We start from the raw sequence: 18,065 nt of genomic DNA on the forward strand, positions 1-18,065 counted from the left end.
CATGTCCTTGAAAACTAAAGACTATAATGCTATACCTATATAATACATTTTTATTTCGTGCATACCCCACATACGAGCTACAGCGGTCCAATTTCCTGCCCTTTTTTCTTTCATTGTTATATCATTGGTGTTGGCGTAATTATAATTTGTTACTGCGCGACATTCCGATTCCGCGAGTCCACTAGGTCCTGGTGATAGATCCGGACGCGCTCGCGCATAAGGAAACATGTCTCCTCGAACACGTTCATGATCTCCTCACGAGCGTGCTCGCTCTCGAACTCGACGACGGCGAATTTCGACTTGCGCAGCTCGACGCTGCCGCCGCCCTTTCTGGCGTCCTCGTGCTCGGGGTACCCAAACACCGCTAGATTCCACTGGTCTTCGTGACGCGGTTTTGTCTCATGGATCTTGACCGGAACTCCCGTTTTGTGGTTATTGCTCTTGATGACAATCTTCTTGCACTTCCTGTCCGGGTTGTTGCAGTGGCAGTTCTCAGGGCTCAGTCGGGTACATTCGTCGATTTGGATGGCAACAAAACACTTTAGGCCCTTCTTGCCCTCTGTGAAGAGAACCAGTTGGGCTGAGATGGGCCGCTCAATCAGAGCCTTGTTGCCTGACTGTTGAATGCTGGTGCTACCATTGACCGAGGTAGCATATGACCGAGCCCAACCACCGGGTCCACCACCATTCCAACCCGACGAGCCCGTGAGAGTCGAGCTCTGTCGTGCCCGGGGGCTCGCCGAATCGGTCTCGGGAGATTTGGAAGGTTGCTCGTATCTCTTCTGGGCGCGGCAGACCCAGATCTGTGCTCTCCCGCCAGCACCAATGCTCTTCAGAGGCCCTATCATCGATTCCTTGATCTGAACAGATGCCACTCCAGTCTCGTCGGCAACAACGCCGAAATTTGTGATAGCCTCTTGCAACCTGTGCAGATCATCCAGTCGTCGGAATGTCAGAGCACGGCTTTGATGATCCGAGGCCTGTGCTTTCCAACCGAGACTTATAGCGTCAGCCGAGGCCTCCGGAAAGCTGTAGAAAGGCAGCAGGAGAACCCTTTGAGAGTCGATTTCGTAGTTTTCGATTGCTCGGTCGGTGCCGCGGGTGAGAGTCCGCACAAGTCTTATCCGACTCGTATTAATCCTTAGAACGGAAATCTGCTGTGCGCGCCCAGAGTCTTCAGGTAAAGAGGCACGAAAGATGCGGGTTTCCATCCCGTTTGGCTCGGTAAGGTCGTCGAAATCGTCCACTTCGTCAAAATGGACCCAGATCTCAAACTTGTCGTCCGCCTCTTGCAGAATCTGCTGATCGTTTGGCGCTATTAGTGGGGACTCGCGGGCATAGAATCGGCGACATTCATGAATGACTTTCCTCAGTAGCTGACGAAAGTAAGCACCCCATAGAACGTCCAGACATCTGGTTTCGAATTCCGGGTTTGCTTGGAGTTGTTTTACAAGCCACACGCTTTTCATAAGATTGATATACTGACAGGTATCCGGTCTCACGAGAAGTGGCGGCTCAAGAACGAACTTCTGAGTACTGTTGCCCAGATGGAGAGCTAGCGCATCAATTCCCTTCTCAATGGGAAAGGGGATCGTAGATCCCGAGTTGGTGGCTGAAACTTCGAATTTTTGCTCAAGGAAGTCTGGGACTTCGAGGAGTAGGCCGTTGCTATCTATTTCCAGTTTTCGAATGATCTGTTCGAGCGAGAAAATGATGTCTTCGTGAACAATGGCTATATCTCTCCTGAGATCGGTGTACATCTTTCTATATCAGAGTAAGATAGAGTCCAATTGTAGGTGAACAATCCTTACAGCTTCAGTGGGATGAGGATCAGGTTGATCTGTCCATATTAGCCACCAACCTTCCAACGATCGCTTCCTCCTACCTTTGAACAATGGAAGGATACTCGTCGTCCCAGATATTGCACATATTTCCCAAGTCCAGAGTTCCACTGAACATTGCGCACGAACCCTTTGTCCCTGCTGAATTGGCTGTTCTTTTTAATCAGTTTCTCGCATCGTTTCAAGGTGTCGGTAAAGTCGCCGACGATTGTGTAGAAAGAAGCCAGGTCTTGGGGGTTTTCAACAGTTCCGGGGGGACCCTGTCTGTTGACATGTTCGACCGAGACGACGATGGCCTCCAGACCATCTCCCAGAAGTGATATGTCCTTTCCGAAATCGAGGTATTCCTGCTCTATTTCCAGTCAGCGGAATCCTTCGTAGAGGTGAAATCAACAAGTACTGACGAGCACTCGTGTATTGGCTGAATCCAAGATCATAGATCGTGTACGCAATCCGCGCAGCAGCAGCAATCTCAGCGAGTGGTAGTGGCATGATTGTCGACTTGTCCAAACGGCGGGTTTAGGTGCGACCGAGCAGTAATGAAGGAAAACATTGCTCAGGCTGGTGGCAAATGGTGAGATCAACTGTCCGAATTGGTTGACTAGGCTGATTGCCCTGCTTTGCGAAGGCAGTCTGGACTGGGGACAAAAATTCCACCCGCCACCCCAGGGGTATCAGTTGAGAAGTCGCCGAGTACAGCGGCTCGAGCAAGGGGTCTCAGATCATCTCAATTGTTCTGGCAGTCCATGGCTTTGAGGGTGTGAGAGCATTGGTTGTCGGTCCTCAGCCTCATCGTTTAGCGTTATTTCAGTGCAGTAGTTTGGCGGGGCTGTACAGCCTGCTGGGCCAATTTGAGGATTCGCAATGACCTTGGCCAGGAGGCATTGCAGATTCTGGACTAGAAATGACGCTCACTCGACGCCTGGTCTTCGGATTTCGCCCAATCGAGACCAACATGGAATCGTATCAACCGAAACCTTGACTCACCAAAATGTTGTGGCTTGAAGTCCCTCTCTAGCGGCCGCCTTTTCAAAGCATACGGACCTTTTCTTAGGAATGTGACTGCTTGGCTCCGAATACATTGCGCCGCAGCTGTGGCGGAGTGGAGGTGGAAGCCCGGTAGAAGATGTTGTTGCAATCTGACGTTCCTTTATCAACGTTTGATTTCAGAGGTGCGTGAAGATTCTCCTCGTTCTCTCGCCTTGGTTGAAATCTATGCTTCGTTGCCCTTCTCAGCCTTATCTCCTCTCTGTTCAACATGTCCGAGTCAAGAGAAGCCATCATGCAACGCATTGAAGAGATGGAAGTCGAAGACGGAGCAGAACGCCCAAGATTCACAGAGGAGGAAATGGAGAAGATCCGGCAAGCCAGGGTACAGCCTAGGACCGTTGTGACAACCCGTCCAACCTCCCTGGGATACCTATCCATTGCCTGCATCATAATCAACAGGATGGTGGGTAAGTCTTCGCCACATAAGACACTCCAAAATACCTGGACGAGGTGCTGATTTTCATTAAGGGACTGGAATTTTTAGGACACCCACCACGGTCGCTCATGGAACCCATAGCGTAGGCTACAGCCTCGTTTTCTGGGCAGCTGGGGCCATAGTCGCTGTCTCTGGCGTTCTCGTCTTTGCGGAGTTTGGCATGACTGTCCCAAGGCTGCCAGTTGAGAATGAGCACCAAAAAGAATCAGTACCTCGAAACGGGGGCGAGAAAAACTATGTCAGTCTATCTTCGACATGAGAGGACTCGGGGCTAACCTTTGCGAAGCTCGAATATATGGTCAAACGACCACTCTATCTTGCCACTTGTATCTATGGCATTCCCTTCATCTTTCTGGGAACCGCAGCCGGCAATGCGATTGTCTTTGCCGAAAACATCATGCAAGCGGCCGGCAAGGAGGCCATGAATGCCTCAGTTCGAGGAATTGCCGTCAGCGTGATAACATTTGCGTGTTTGCTGCACGCCATCTCGAGAACCGGAGGCGTCTGGCTGAACAACTTCTTTGGCGCCGTCAAGTTCGTCATGCTGCTCGTCCTGTTCATTCTCGGGGTAGTGTATGCCGCTGGAGGCTTTGGCGGGAGCGACGAAACGGCGGCGAAGAACCTGAACGTTCACAAATCCTTTGCTGGAGCCGCGACGTCCTCTTACGGCTATGCCGAAGCCTTTCTAGCAATCATATTTGCAATTGGGGGTTTCAATCAGGCCAACTATGTGAGCACACCTCCGAGGACGGCGGAGTGTAGACTCCAGACGCTGACATTGGACAGGTCCTTGGAGACATCGATGATCCTCGAAAGAAGTTCAAGCACACTGCTGTAACCACTGTCAGCATTGTCAGCATATTGTACATCTTGATCAACATATCCTATGTGGGTTACCGCAGGTCCAGGATGCGCCGTTGTCACCAAGCTAACCGTCTCGTAGATGCTGGTCGTGCCTACCTCGGTCCTGTTCGAACACGCAGATGACACCGTTGCCCGGCCGTTCTTCCAACGCATCTTTGGAGAGAAAGCCGCCGACAAGGTCCTCTGTGGCTTCATAGCCTTTTCGAGCTTCGGCAACATCATCGTCCAGACCTTCACGGCGGCGCGGGTGAAGCAAGAGATCGCCAAAGAGGGCATTCTCCCGTGGGCAAAGTTCTTCGCGAACAACTACTCGCTCTGGCCACGGCGGTTGCGGCGTGACACCAGAGCAGAAACCTCGGACGACACACCGGCGGGCGCACTGATCCTGCACCTCGTCTTCGCTGTGGCGTTGATCCTCCTGACGGTGCCAGAACAGAATCCGAACGATGCCTATCGGACCATGGTCAGCCTCTACTCGTTCACCATCGACGCCTTGTTCGGGTTTGCCGTGGGCCTGAGTCTGCTCATCCTGCGGCTTCGACCAGGCTACCACTGGGCGAGCAAGTCGGACTCAAATGCGTACGTGAGCATTTCTGCCGCGCTCATCTTCACCATTGCCAATGCATTCCCGCTGGTTGCCGTCTGGATTCCGCCCTCTGGTGACACGGGCATCACGCAGCCGGTGAAGTGGTATTTGACGGGTACGATTGGCATGGGACTGATTGGCTTCTCTCTGATGTATTGGGTTGTGTTCTCCTATGTCGTGCCTCGGTTGAAAGGCAAGAAGCTGGAGGTGGAAAGGGAGGAGATCCTCGATGATCGAAACGGTTACTGGATCATGTGGCACGAGATTGTGCGGTTCAATTGGAGGGTTGTTTGATGTGTCAGCCTCTTGTTGTTGCCATTGGTATTCATTCACCAAATATACCAACATAGAGCATCAGTGTATCTTATATCAAGCCTACCGTTTTCATTACCACTTCCACCTCCACCACAACTCGATATAATAGATACATAAACTGGATGTCCTCCCGCAATCGACCATAGGATATGGAAAGCAGGGCTTCCCGTTCGCTCAGCCGTACTTAAGCCATATGCCGGCCTGTTAGTACCAAGGTGGGTGACCACTTGGGAATCCAGGCTGTTGATTGTTTTTATGCGCGATTTCTCTCTCCTCTCCCTTCTCTCACTAGTCACCTGACTGCCGCATGGAACCTTGCTCCTGTGAAATTGATCGACCACTCATTCGTCAAATAACAGGAACATGGTGTCGATGATGTTTTGGGGTATTTCTTCTTTTTTTCTTTGTCTTGTTTTCTCTCTAAAGAACAAAAGACTCGAGAAGTCTCTCTATTTCGCCTCCCCATCCCCTTCCTTTCCCGCTTGTGCATCACCCTCGTTATCGTGAAACTTCAGACTTATACTATTCACGCAGTGTCTCTCGTCCGTCGGCGTCGGATAGCCCTCTCCCTTGAACACATGTCCCAAGTGCCCCCCACAATTCGAGCAGACGATCTCTGTCCGTTGCATGCCGAAGCTGGTGTCGGTGTGCCGGGTTACGGCACCCGGGATGCTGTCGAAGTACGCGGGCCAGCCGCACCCGGACTTGAACTTGTGGTCTGCTTTGTAGAGAGGGGCGTTGCAAGCGGCGCAGGTGTAGACGCCGTGGTCGGGCATGTGCTTGTCATACTCGCCCGTGAAAGGGGCTTCGGTTCCTTTTTCGCGGAGGATGCGGAATTGTTCTGGAATCATCAGCGGCGGTCAGTTGTGGCCGTCCGCAACGCAACAATATGTAAAGTTGGTCTCGCTGGACATGGACGAGGTGCGGGACGAACCTTTGTTCAGCACTGCCCTCCACTCATCATCCGATCGTGCGTCCGGGTAGGTCATCTTTGCTGAAGCTGGGGTTGAGGTTCCGAACAGAGCGCTCAGGAAAGGGATCGAGGACATGGACTTTGGGACGGTAGCGCGACGGATCTGGGAAATGCGATTACCCCGCAGTGGTTGCTGGAATCGGAAAGCGGTGGCGTTGCCGAGCGTGTAGAGTCTGCGGACAATATGAGGGAAAGATGGAAAGCGCATCAAGAGGCTGTGGATGAGACGAAGGAGAATATATACTGTAGACCTTGTTGGATCCGGCAATAGAGCGAGGGAAAAAGGACGAAGCCGGAGAAAGGAGCATTTGAGATTCAGGCGAGCCAGACACCCTCGACTCCCCCAGCGCCCCCAACGCGCCATCGGTGATGATGCAATGGAAAGCACCGAGAGTGTTGCGATTGGTTGAAACTCAAGACAAGTGGGCGCTGATTGTGGAATCATTTAGTGCAACGAGGCTGAAGCACGTAGCGAGGCGGCGATTTGGAATTCTATACAAGTACGACGACATAGCTCCCAGCTCTGTCCCTCTCCCTCTAGGTCCCTGTAATTGTCTTCACACCGAGACATTCCTCACCCATCTCAATCAGCGGCGGTTCTTACCCGTCACCAGCAACTCACCGTGTCCGATCTCGACTTTCCATCCCTCCCTCATGAGCATCTTGCTCACCGCTGGCCCTATCCGCGGCGCGTGATTCTTGCTATGAGTGCCCACTCCAGTCACGATTTTGAAACCAACTCTGGCAGGTCCGCCACCGCCAAAAGCATATTTGGCATCGCCCAAGCCATCCCACCAGCTCTGTGTTTTTGTGCCGGCGATTCGGACCGCATCTTGGACCGTCACACCATGAAGATCGAGAACGGTTGGTGAGGACTGTTCAGCTACGAGCAAGTCTGCTTCTGCAGCCTTGGCCTCTTTCGCCGCTCTGATGCGTTCTCGTCCAATCTCTGAGTAATGCGCGGCGACTCCTCCATAGAGCCGATCGGATTTACTTCGTTTGTACGCAGCACCCGCTTGATCGAAACTTTGACTTGCTGCTATCCGCAAGCTGGCCGCAGAAGCTCGATACGGGGTTTTCGCCATTGCCGATGTCGCGGTCGAAGTTCTGTCGGGAGCTCTATTTTCCGTGAGGTCGAGAGGGGCGTACTGGGCTGCATCGTGCAGCTTCCCGGGTGTTTGTGCGTTCTCGGATACTGACATGGCCTGCAACAACTCCTGCGCCGCAGACGGAATGTTACGGGCTAAGCTCAGTAGACCGTACATTTGTGACTTTGGTACATGTTCAAATTGGCTCTGGAATTCAGCAATCTGAAGATCGACGATGGGATCGGCTTCTGGCAGTTTAGTATATGCCATCCCTTCCGTGATCGCTAGAGCACGAATGGTGGATGCGAGTCGCGCACCATTAGAATGATATATCGACCGCACTACTTGGGGTTGGAGCTTGGTCCTTGAGCAAATAAAGTCGACATCTTCAGACATTGTAGCCCACACGTTGGTGGGAACGGATTCCGATTCGTAAGGCGACGAAGAAGCTGAGCTCGCACGCGAAGATTCGTTGGTCCGAGGTTTCCGTTTCTTTCTTCCTTTCCGCCGAGGCAGCACATCTTCTGCAAAACCATCTACACCCTTCAATACAGGCACATCTTCTGGTTCTTCCTCAAGACCCTGATTAAGGAACGAGAGGTTGAGAAGCTCGTCAACGGCTTTGTCGAGGCATCCTCCGTGACTCTCAAGGACGCTGGCCAGCTCACGCTTGGGTATGCCCGGAAACACATGCTGCAGCCACGCCGTCTTCTTCTCGATCGACGAGTTGTCGAGATCATGTTCCAGGCCGTCAGAGTCGTTCCATTTTAAATCGGAGACACCAGTGGTTATGCTCGTCACATCGTTTGAAAAGATATCTTCGGGGCACGACCTAGACGTGTCGGTTGCTTCTCTGAGGTGCACAGGAGCTCCTGTACCTGAAGGATCAAATTCTGCGTCCTCCTGTTCTATGGCAGTGGCCTTCAACCTATCGAGAACCGACGTCAAGGCCGCTCTATCCTGGGGCAGCTGATGATCGGACACGATCGCGTAGAAAAGTGCATCGTCTAGCGGAGGACAGTACTGGCCTCGAAGAGCCTCGCAAAAGTTAGCACAAATGGCTAGGCGACGGGGTTGGATCACGGCCATACCTCCGTCTGCGAAGATGAAGGTTCCAAGTCGCCCATTCTGAGATATTTCCGCGGGTCATGTTTGGTTTGGCGAGGCCAGTCTGGGATTTTCTGGGGCAGTCTGGTGGTGGGAACGGTAGAAAGGCCGTGCGAGGTACATTGTTGAGAGAAAGGCTAAAGCGTGAGGGGGGAAGGACCTTTATATGGAGTCCGAGATCATGCTGTAACTCGATCTGCAAGTGCGCTCATGCACGACATGGCCAGGATGAGAGGGGCATCGGACTTCGGTTGGCCGCCTGCGACTGCCTCGCTACCGCTGGTACTGTACCGCCTAAGTCACTAACTGGGAGAGCCTGGAGCTAGTAGCTCACCAGCCACAGTTGAAGCGCCCGCTTCACTGCCGCACCCCTGTTGGCCCCCAACAACCATTACTGCCTCGATGGTTCTAGCCCGACCGCCCTTGCTCTCCGCGGAGGCGTCCTCGCTTCCTCTTGGACTGCCCGAGTTGTGATCAGGACAGTTTCCCGTCTTTCGTCCCAGGAATTGACACGCTCAAACAAAGCCACCACCATTCCTATGACTCCGTACGGACTCCCCACACCATCTCTCCCAACGATTTTACGCGCTATACGGAGTGTTCGCCATGTACATGGCAATTTGGCTCGAGAGGTCGCGTGTCGTAGTATACTCGGTGTTGCAGCGGAATGATGCGGGCTTCTGAGTGTAGATCCGCTTGATGAATGTTGCAGGGGGAGGGGCCTCTGGGAAAGGGAGACGGTGTCGACGCGCCTAGATATAAGTGTTGAGAGTTGTGTCCCGTTGATCCACTCGAACGGATCTTGGCCACCATTACTGCCCCGAGCTGTGCTAGCAAGAAGTCAGAGCGAGCAAAACAGTGTCAGAAAGGGGATTCGTCGAAACAGATGGCTTACATGAACTCAGATGTTCGACCAGGTTGGAGTAAAGGTCAAAACGGAGGCGCTCGTCCATCTTCCATCTTCCAATCGATTTATTAGCAAGGGCAAGCCTAGACGGCTCTGTGCCTTTGACGCTCCCTGTATATTGCATGCCGGCAAAGGGATTTGGAACCGTGGCATACATGGAGTCGGTGAAGGAGAACAGGAGCGTAGCTCTCATCGGCAGTTACCGTTCCTCCACTGACCAGGCCCTAGCTCATCAGCATATAAGGGAGCCTTTATCATGCAAGGTCTCACCCAAGAAGAGGAGAACGGAACTGAGCCACGAGTATAGCTGCATCCTCGTTCCCCATATCACATCCCGAATATGAAGAACGCAATGCGACTATGTGCAGGAGAATTTCCTGAATCTAAAGCTGATTCAAGTGGGCATGTCTCCCAGACATTGACTGGCATGTCCATACAACGAAGCTGTTGTCTAGTTACGCAGATCTCCCGAGGTCGTCCAATCCGCGAGGAAAAGGGGGTCGGATACCCAGTATAACACTTGGAACAAACGAACTCAACTTACAGGACAGATCAAGTGGTCTCTGCCTATTGTTCCAACCTTTTGGACAGGAGGTACATCTCGATACCCGATTTTCGCTTTCTCGCGAATACTTCCGGACAGAGGCTCATGGTCACCACGTTCGTTGTAGTGGTACATGCCGGATCGGAACTGGGCGCCGGGAGATCTACAGCCCCAGCTTCGATCGGGAAAGAAGGGCGCTGCCTGCATAAAGGGGTTGGCAGCCTTGAACGTCTTGCGGAGTTGTAAAAGTGACAGCCAATTGCGATCGCTGCCATTTCGATCCAACAAAGGAATTTCCACGAGGTGTAGCACTGGCGATCCGGGCAAAGCCACTGAGCCGTGCCGCTCGTCGGCACTGGTGTAGGGTCAAAATCATGACGACGACAGCTTAGGGTTTCTTCACAGACCTTCATGTTAGAAGAAAACCAGGAGGAGAATCACCTCAAGCACTTTGCAGTGAGAAGGCAAGTCTGAAAGATACGAAAGGGGTATGTATGTTGACAGAAGGAAAGCACAAAGAATATTTGCTGCTGCTTGATGTGAAACTTGTGAAGCCCCTGGTACAAGCGGCCAGGCAAGGTTTGGGTTTGAATTCTGGCGTCGACGTCGTCGGCCCCGCTCCAGGAAACTCCTTGGCTCCTCAGCCTCACCAGCCTCGCAGCGCAGCCTTGCACAGCGTGCTCCATACAATCGGTACACAGATCCTTCTCCACATACTAGGTAGACATCATCTCGTATCCACCTGGCCTCATGGCTCTTGTACCAGAGGTAATGCATCCTGCTCGTGCCATTCACAATTATGCCAGTTGACTGTAGGGCCGCCGTCTCTCGCAGGTAGGAGTGGCGAATATCTGAGCCGTCCGGATTATATCAAAGATTCATCCGTAGCGGTTCCGAGACCTGTGGCATCTTCGACAATGCAGTGGACTTGGGCATTCGTATCAGTATGCTCATCCTCATGTTGGTCCGGAATGCCCTACCATGATGTAGCGGTCCAATAGAGACTGTGTATGCTCTATGCAATCGTATGCCCACAGAAATTTCGCGATTTGCGCTTGGCTGACTGCGAAACTGTCAGCGAGTTCCACAAGGTAGAATGACAAGGGGTTAGAGACTGACCAGGAGCAGGATCTGGGGAGAATGAGCGCACGATTTCGGCTGGTAAGGTCACACTGTCCTCAACAGCAGACATACGAGCCCGGGACAACAGCTGCACAATGGATGTTCGTCGTACGCGCAGTTCGTCGTTTAGAACCAGGCGATTCGTCACATCCGACTTGTGCTGGAGTCCACTCATAAGGAGTCCGAGGGTTGCCCCGTCTTCGATCGCTTGAGCTGCACCTTGACCCTGCCTCGGCCACATGGGATGAGCCGCGTCGCCCACCAGGACCAGCCTGCCCCGGTGGTATGTTGGAATTGGCTCGCGATCGCCGATTTTCCAATCCCAAACCCGGTCTTCAGCCTTGCTACCAATGGTTCCAAACACCAGCGGCAAAGCGCTCAACCTCTTAAGCAGGTCATCTCTGCTGAGCTGTTGGCCAGTCAAGGTCGGAAGTGCATCTCCATCGTCCGACACTCCATAGGCTCCGAAGTTCTGCAGTTCGTTACTAAGATTTCCATTAGCATTTCATCATAACCATCGTTTGGAGGGTAGAAGTGCCTGACTTATGACAAGGGTAACGAAGCAGATATGTCTTGCGATGAGCATCAAAGTAGAATGCAAAACAACCATCGCCGTCATCCATTATCTCTGCGGTGACGGGGTCCCTCAGGAGGGTCTCGGTCTTCAATATAAATCGTATAGCGGTGATACCACTTGGGGTAGCCGGAACTCTGTGGCCCAGGATAGCTTCATGGGCCAGAGAATGTATTCCGTCGGCGGCGATGACGAGGTCGGCATACATTTGCCTCCCGTTCTGGAGCGTGATACTGCCTGCGGGATCCCAAGCAACGACCCTCGACGACAGAAGGACATTGACAGGTTCTCCCGGACCTTCCGAGCTGACGCATTTCGTCTTCAGGGCATCGTGCAGGTCGACTCGGTGAGCGAGGTAAAACAGGCCTGGGAAGTCCTCGGCCCTCCGTGCCCACGGTATCTGATGTCCATCTCCCTTCTCGCCAAACTTGGGCGGCTTGTCGGTTGTGAAATGATACTCGAGTGAGTTCTTGAACGGAGCGGCCTTGACGTCCCTCTCGAGGTGGATGCCGAGTTTCATCAACGTGCGAGTGGCATTGGGAGGAACAGCAACTGCCGCACCGGCCTCGCGCAGCCACGCAGATGATTCAACCACCGTGACTGTATGACCTTCCCTTCGCAGGGCCAAGGCTGCTGTCAGTCCCGCGATCCCTCCCCCAACGACAATGATGTCCAGGTGTGCGCTAGGAGACATGCTGAAGAATCACAATCAACAACCCTCTGTCGCAAGAATATGAAAAAGCTGGGAGTCCTGTGAACGAGATTCGAGCAATGTCATACGCGCAAAGCAGAGGGTGTCTGCTTATGAAGTCTATTGACAATCGTTGTAAGCATGTGACGCGTGTCCTACCCTTCAGACCAATTTTGGTCAGATCTTTATTTGTCCATCCTGGCAGAAAGTGCTGCAATCTGCTACACAAGATAGAAACCTCCACTGCCTAAAACGGCATTTCCTGGGGACAAATATCTCTAGCACTAGTAAGAAATGATCGCTGCGTTCTTGTCCTTCTCAAGTCTACAGCATAAAAGTCCTCGATACAGGCAACAGATGGACTCAGAGGTCCATGACAGAGTTGTCCTCTAGCGGTGCTTGTGAGAATGAATCTCACGTCAATTTCCGACGATATACGTCCGTTGAAAGTTTGGGGACCGTATAGCCAATATTAGATAAGCCCGGACATACGGCAAACGACCAAAGACAGAGTGGAGACACGCCGATTAACGAACCAAGTCACTGAACAGGGAGACGCTAAATCGTCATCGACGTCGCTTGGGGTCGTTGGGCACAGACTCAAGTACCCCTACGTCGATCTGATTCTGCTCGGCCCTCATCAACACCGTCTCAGGTTGGTGGGAGAATGCCCACGGTCAAGGTGCTGTCTGCCGAACGAATCCCACCCGGAATGGCAACTTGAACACACATTCTGGGCTCTCATCCTTTGTGAGAACCATCTTGACAAGTGTGCCACGGACGCACTTCGATCGTCGTGTTGGGACAGAAGTCGAATACGATCCCGACCGAAGACGAACTAAGCACTATTAAACAACGGCGAACAAAAAGCAGCAGGATGAAAAACGGTATATTGGTTCATGCCAGACAAACTAATGCATCTCTCCCGCTTCACGTCATCTCATTCCATACCATGCACCGCTCGCTTTCGGTCAGGAAAAAGCAAAGCAAAGAAAGGAAAGGAAAAGTCACCAAGAAAGGAAAGACAGTATGTCGTTCCCGTCACTTCCCTTCCTCATTATTCATCTCGTTGATAGCGGTCATCAACTCGTGCGCGTCCAAGTAGACTTCGTAGAATTCGGCCTGCAAGTCCTTGCCGTCGCCCGGATCCGCAAACCTGATCATGCTGGCAAAGTCGACGTCGATCCTGCGCCCGTTGCGCAGCTTGTACCACAACGACCCGTTCACAATCACCTCCTGCTTGCCCTTGTCGGCGCCACCCGCCAGCACGAAGCACTTGCCCAACGTGTGCTCGAGGTCCACGACCGGCCCGTTGGTCGGGTGGATCATGGCGTCGCGAAAGGCGCGGATGGCGTCGTGGCCCGTCGTCGTCGAGCCGAACACCAGCTGCCCATCCGGCGCGAAGAGGTTGAGATAGTCGTGGTTGGAGTGCGGATCGTCCCACGACCGGAAGAAGGCAGGCAGCTGCTTGTCCAGCGGGGACGGAATGGAGGCCTGGTTGGCAAAGGTGTAGTTGTCTCGCGATCCCATCGTAGCTCGACTTGCTGTTAGTTTTTCTTTTGGCAGATCTGGGACCGAGCTTTGTGAGTATGGCAGCAGCTGACACAGATTTCTATCTGTCTACGGATGCGAGGCTCCAGTTATATGAGCATCGTAGGGCCGAGGCCTTGACCTGGAAAATGTGGGGTAAAATACGAGCATCGGGATATAATCAACTGCCGATCATCTACATCGTCTGGTGTATCGGTGGAACGAAAGGGCCAAAGGAGCAGTTGGCTGCTCCGTAGGTGCTTTTTCTCGTTTCAAATTTCATTAACTCATAGCTTCATCAACCGCAGGAGCACATCATTGGGCGCTCCATCGATAGAAGGGAATTAACATAGTGTGCTTGAAGGTCCGCCAAAAAGTTCCATCCCTCATAACTCATCCTGTAAATCTATACTTCCTTCCAGGTGTACCCTTTCCTGCCCAAGGCGTCAGGATCGGGAGTTTTCATGGCGTTTTTATCCGCAAATGGGTCATCGGGATCGTCATCGACATCTGTCTCGCTCTCGCTGTCACTTTCAACTTGCTTCGCCCTCCAATTTTTGGAATTTGACGACGGCCGTGGCGGTGGCATTGCAAGATGGCCTGGAGCTGGTCGGGGTGGTTTGGGTGGAGCCGAAATGCTCAGTCCCGCCACCATCTTCTCCGCGTCTCTCGCAGCAGATGCCTCGCTCTTGGCCGCCTGTCGACTGAGATGTTGCGCCTCCTCCAGCTCACTGTCCGAGTCGTCATCGACTGACTTGTCGAGAACCTCAAATGCCATCAGAGCATTGACCAGCTCTTCGTTGGCATGAATCAGACCACCCAAGAACTCCTCGGTCTCGACGAACTGGATGTATCGCAATATTTGACGCCGGAGCTGTTTGCAGGTCTCGAAGCGTTTCATCACCTCGGGATTGTCGGACACTCGTTCGGACTCCCGGTTGACTAACCTCAAGGCATTGTTCAAGCCAGTGGAAGCAACTGAGGATGCCGCGATCGACTGCAAGATATTGGGTTTTTCTTTCTCCAGGTTGAAACCTCCTTTGGCTTGCTTGCTTTTCTTGTCCTTCTTGACCTTTTTGGGCGCGAATGTGGAGGACTCTCCTAGAGCGACGGGAGAAGGTTGTTTGCGTAGCGTCGTGGGGCTGGACGACTCGCCAGACCTTCCGGTACTATCGGACCTGGTCCTTGCAATCTCCATCTCCTGCTCTCTGGCTACATCCTCTTCTGTTTCCCGGAGGACTCTGCTTTGTTCGCGCCGTTGTTGAACGGGTTTGTGTGTCCGGGGCAACGTGTTGTAGAGTGACTTGGCCCCTTCCAAACCTGGATTGTCTTTCGAGCTGGCAACCCACTGCCCAAAGAGGTCTTTGCATTTTGTACGGACATCATGGTCTGAGGTAGGGTCAGCCGCGGCTATTCGGAGTCGTTCCAACAAAGGCCCATCGGACAACAACGCTCGCTGTACTCTTGTCCCGCCATTCTGTAAAAGGCCGTCGAGAATGGTGAGAGCACGGAGTTGCCGGTGGACATTGCCGTATTTCAACTTCTTCCTCAAAGCTCGAGCGACCTCCTGCGAACCAGTGGCCTGCAGCTTGACGACCTCAAGAAGATCGGGGACTCCGGCAAGATCATCTTCGTCATAAGTTTCCGAGGTCAACTGTTCCACGTGGACCGAGATGGCGGAGTAGGGTTTCTTCTGTTTGTAATAACGATAACGAGTTATTAGTCGATATCTCCTGGGCGATCGAGCACAACAGGAAAAATGTAAGAGGAGAGCAACGAGGCGCTTGCAGCCCTTCTTCTCGGGAAACCGGCGCGTCAGGATCTCTGGGTATGGCTGTTGGGGATAGGCGTCGAAGGTCCTCCTCTTCTTGCGAGCGCACCGGTCGCACTCCTCCGGCTCTTGACAATGAATCAAGGTTTCTACCTCGTAGGGATCCGTGGTCCGGGGGCTCTCAGGTCTGGGGAGGTCGACGAATCCGGCATCGGGAGCGCATGCTGGAGCGTGCAGTAGGAAGATGGACATTGTGGCCTTCATGGGGGAGGAGTGGTATGGCGGGGTAGGTGATGCTGGGATGGAGATAGGCGAGTAGGGTCAAGACATGGCAGAGACGGTGGACAATGAGAGAGGACTCAGGAAGAGAGAGGACTCACCGAGGCGGAGAACATGGTTATAGAGGGCCTATGTACGTACGAGCAGGTCAGAGGCGTACAGTTCGGGAATGAGACTGGTAAATTGGGGGTTGAGCATTCAGGTGTGAACGGGTTGGAACGCCATGGTGGATGGTTGCTGCTTTGGGGCCTAGTGGCCTGGGGAACCAGGAAGGGAAAGGCGCAGTCCGCGGGTAGTCACCTGCAAAAAACAGACATGGGGGGCTTGTAGGCGTGCTTGCAGCGCGTGGATGCTCAACTGTCACTGCTAATGACGTTGGCTGTTGCGCGGCGGGCACCTGCCCCTCCTTGCCCTCCCCACTGCTGCCACCACCACCAGTTACTACCCAAGCCGACAGATTAACCTTCCCACTCTCCGTTGGCATCTCGCCTACCCTGTACATAGCCGCCATTCGCCTGCTGGGGCAAATTGCGCCTCATTTCCAAGGCAGGGAGGGTCCATTCTGGATTCAGTGGGATCATGGAGCGTGAGCCCTCAGCATTCGCATCGCAACGCCCAAAAAAAGACGCTGGATTCAATTGGGCCTCGGGCTGGTAAACCACCAAACAAACAAAATGACTCGTATTTTCTCACATCATTCTGATTTCCATCTGACGCCAACACCGGTAGTGGTGACAGCCAGCAAACCCAAACAGTGGTGACGGCAACTCAACCATGGCCAGAGACGTCGTCCCGCTTCTCAGAATCTTCCATCCAGCCGTCGACCCGTCACCTTTCTCCCATCTCAACGTCGGCGTGGGTTGACAGGTTTTCGCCGACATGGAACTATTCAAGAGCGGGCATATTGCATAGCATACTGGCCTTTGGCCAATTCGGGTCGCGGTGCCTGGGTCTACCACGGTAAGCGCAGGTCCCAAGTGCCACGAGGCATGCAGAAAGGCAAGCGGTGGAGACGCGAAGGATCTGGATCCAGTGAATGGCCGTCCCGAAAGAGGGAGATGATGCAAAGGTTTAGGTTAGGGCTAGCTGAATCCTTTTGACCACACCCATCGTTCCTCCTATGTGGTTCGTCGGTTAAGAGAGGCCACACCGCCTGGCTCAATCAACTTCTTCCTTCCGAGGCGATTGAATTCTTCAAGACACAAAACGCCGCCATCTGTTGGAGCCGACCATAGGTAGACCAAGGTCGAGGTGTGACGAGGAAGAAGAAATTCAATGCGGACCGAGGAGGTTACGGTATCCGGATGTTTGCTTTTTCCCTCCTCGACTCGCAATATCCGACGGTGGTCAGAGCGCTAGGGCGTCGAACAGGAGCACTCATCTACGAGCACGTTTGATTTGCGAGCACCTCTCGTTCCTTGGTGGGATTGAAGTCTCACGGTTTCACGGGGAGGTTGGGTGGTCACACTGCAACGGCCTCTGTTTTGAGCGTTGAACAACGAATTAAGGTACGTGTCGACGCGGACTCTTACGTGCAATGCAAAGGGGTGGTCAGAACAAGAATCATTGTATTTCCACCCATATCATACAGATGGGGCTGGTCTAGGTAAGAATGCTGCGACAAAGCAACAGTCTGATCCTGTCATCCAAGGACATCCATAGATAGGTACACGTATCATAGCCGCACGAATCCATCTGTTTGTGTTCCTGCCGATGGACCAAACCGACGGTGGTAGTTCCTGGTGTCTTGTCATCGTAACTGTACAGTCACTGTACGAGGTATGCTGTTGATGCTCTGGAGAGACCGGCGTCAATTGTGCCTGCATAAAGTACTCCATATGGGACCAGGTACGGAGTACTTCCTAGGCACCGGCTTCGGCTTTGTCCAGCCGATGAGAAATGCCCCCTTGATCCATGCCAGAAAGGCTTCGACGTAGCTTAAAGCCACACTGGCACCGGCGCACTCCCCATCCCCCTCTCCCGTGTCCATGTGGATGCGTTTTCGGACACAGAGAGACAGACGGACAGACAAACAGACAGAGCACAGACAGAGCACAGACAGAACGCCAGCCGTGTGCCAATTTGATGGAGGAATTGCGTGATCAACCACAACGGCTGGCGCTCTGCAGGAAGATAAGACACGGCGCCCTCCTTTGACAGCAGCGGCCGGACTTCGATCCTCTTTTGATTTCGCTCTCAATCAAACTCAACGTCAAACAACATCATCAACAAGTACGGAGGACGCTGTGGGTGTAGAGAAGACGGCGAGGAAGAGAAGCAAACACGCCAAGATGGCCCTGCATTGAATCGTGACCCTGTTGGGTCTGGCCGCTGCAGGTTCACACTCTGAGGCTGACTACCCGACTGTCTGACGCCCCTCCAGCGTC

At 53.1% G+C, this 18,065-nt stretch overlaps 7 protein-coding genes and 1 non-coding gene across 8 annotated transcripts; 2 read left to right on the top strand and 6 right to left on the bottom strand.

Moving 5' to 3' along the window:
* Nucleotides 1–149: 149 nt before the first annotated feature.
* On the bottom strand, nt 150–2,333 carry Z519_03251 (uncharacterized protein; the record flags this gene model as incomplete). The annotated part of the gene is made up of 4 exons (XM_016761003.1): nt 150–1,764; nt 1,812–1,840; nt 1,886–2,193; nt 2,246–2,333. The coding sequence occupies 4 exons, from the start codon at nt 2,331–2,333 to the stop codon at nt 150–152; spliced, it is 2,040 nt and encodes a 679-aa protein (XP_016622853.1).
* A 766-nt stretch (nt 2,334–3,099) lies between these two features.
* On the top strand, nt 3,100–5,071 carry Z519_03252 (uncharacterized protein; the record flags this gene model as incomplete). The annotated part of the gene is made up of 5 exons (XM_016761004.1): nt 3,100–3,298; nt 3,360–3,565; nt 3,614–4,057; nt 4,114–4,215; nt 4,271–5,071. 5 exons carry the CDS (start codon nt 3,100–3,102, stop codon nt 5,069–5,071), a joined length of 1,752 nt encoding a protein of 583 aa, XP_016622854.1.
* A 157-nt stretch (nt 5,072–5,228) lies between these two features.
* Z519_03253 lies at nt 5,229–5,344 on the top strand. The gene has a single exon (XR_001677167.1). It is a non-coding gene; the product is annotated as a 5S ribosomal RNA (ribosomal RNA).
* Nucleotides 5,345–5,541: 197 nt separating this feature from the next.
* Z519_03254 (methionine-R-sulfoxide reductase) lies at nt 5,542–6,081 on the bottom strand (the record flags this gene model as incomplete). Its single annotated transcript, XM_016761005.1, has 2 exons — nt 5,542–5,933; nt 6,027–6,081. 2 exons carry the CDS (start codon nt 6,079–6,081, stop codon nt 5,542–5,544), a joined length of 447 nt encoding a protein of 148 aa, XP_016622855.1.
* A 571-nt stretch (nt 6,082–6,652) lies between these two features.
* Z519_03255 (uncharacterized protein) lies at nt 6,653–8,242 on the bottom strand (the record flags this gene model as incomplete). Its single annotated transcript, XM_016761006.1, has 1 exon — nt 6,653–8,242. One exon carries the CDS (start codon nt 8,240–8,242, stop codon nt 6,653–6,655), a length of 1,590 nt encoding a protein of 529 aa, XP_016622856.1.
* A 2,425-nt stretch (nt 8,243–10,667) lies between these two features.
* On the bottom strand, nt 10,668–12,101 carry Z519_03256 (uncharacterized protein; the record flags this gene model as incomplete). Its single annotated transcript, XM_016761007.1, has 3 exons — nt 10,668–10,774; nt 10,831–11,318; nt 11,377–12,101. The coding sequence occupies 3 exons, from the start codon at nt 12,099–12,101 to the stop codon at nt 10,668–10,670; spliced, it is 1,320 nt and encodes a 439-aa protein (XP_016622857.1).
* A 1,038-nt stretch (nt 12,102–13,139) lies between these two features.
* Z519_03257 (uncharacterized protein) lies at nt 13,140–13,628 on the bottom strand (the record flags this gene model as incomplete). Its single annotated transcript, XM_016761008.1, has 1 exon — nt 13,140–13,628. One exon carries the CDS (start codon nt 13,626–13,628, stop codon nt 13,140–13,142), a length of 489 nt encoding a protein of 162 aa, XP_016622858.1.
* Nucleotides 13,629–14,034: 406 nt separating this feature from the next.
* On the bottom strand, nt 14,035–15,651 carry Z519_03258 (uncharacterized protein; the record flags this gene model as incomplete). Its single annotated transcript, XM_016761009.1, has 1 exon — nt 14,035–15,651. The coding sequence occupies one exon, from the start codon at nt 15,649–15,651 to the stop codon at nt 14,035–14,037; it is 1,617 nt and encodes a 538-aa protein (XP_016622859.1).
* Nucleotides 15,652–18,065: the final 2,414 nt, after the last annotated feature.

Source organism: Cladophialophora bantiana, assembly GCF_000835475.1.
Source record: "Cladophialophora bantiana CBS 173.52 unplaced genomic scaffold supercont1.4, whole genome shotgun sequence".
In the NCBI taxonomy this organism is placed as follows: Eukaryota; Fungi; Ascomycota; class Eurotiomycetes; order Chaetothyriales; family Herpotrichiellaceae; genus Cladophialophora; species Cladophialophora bantiana.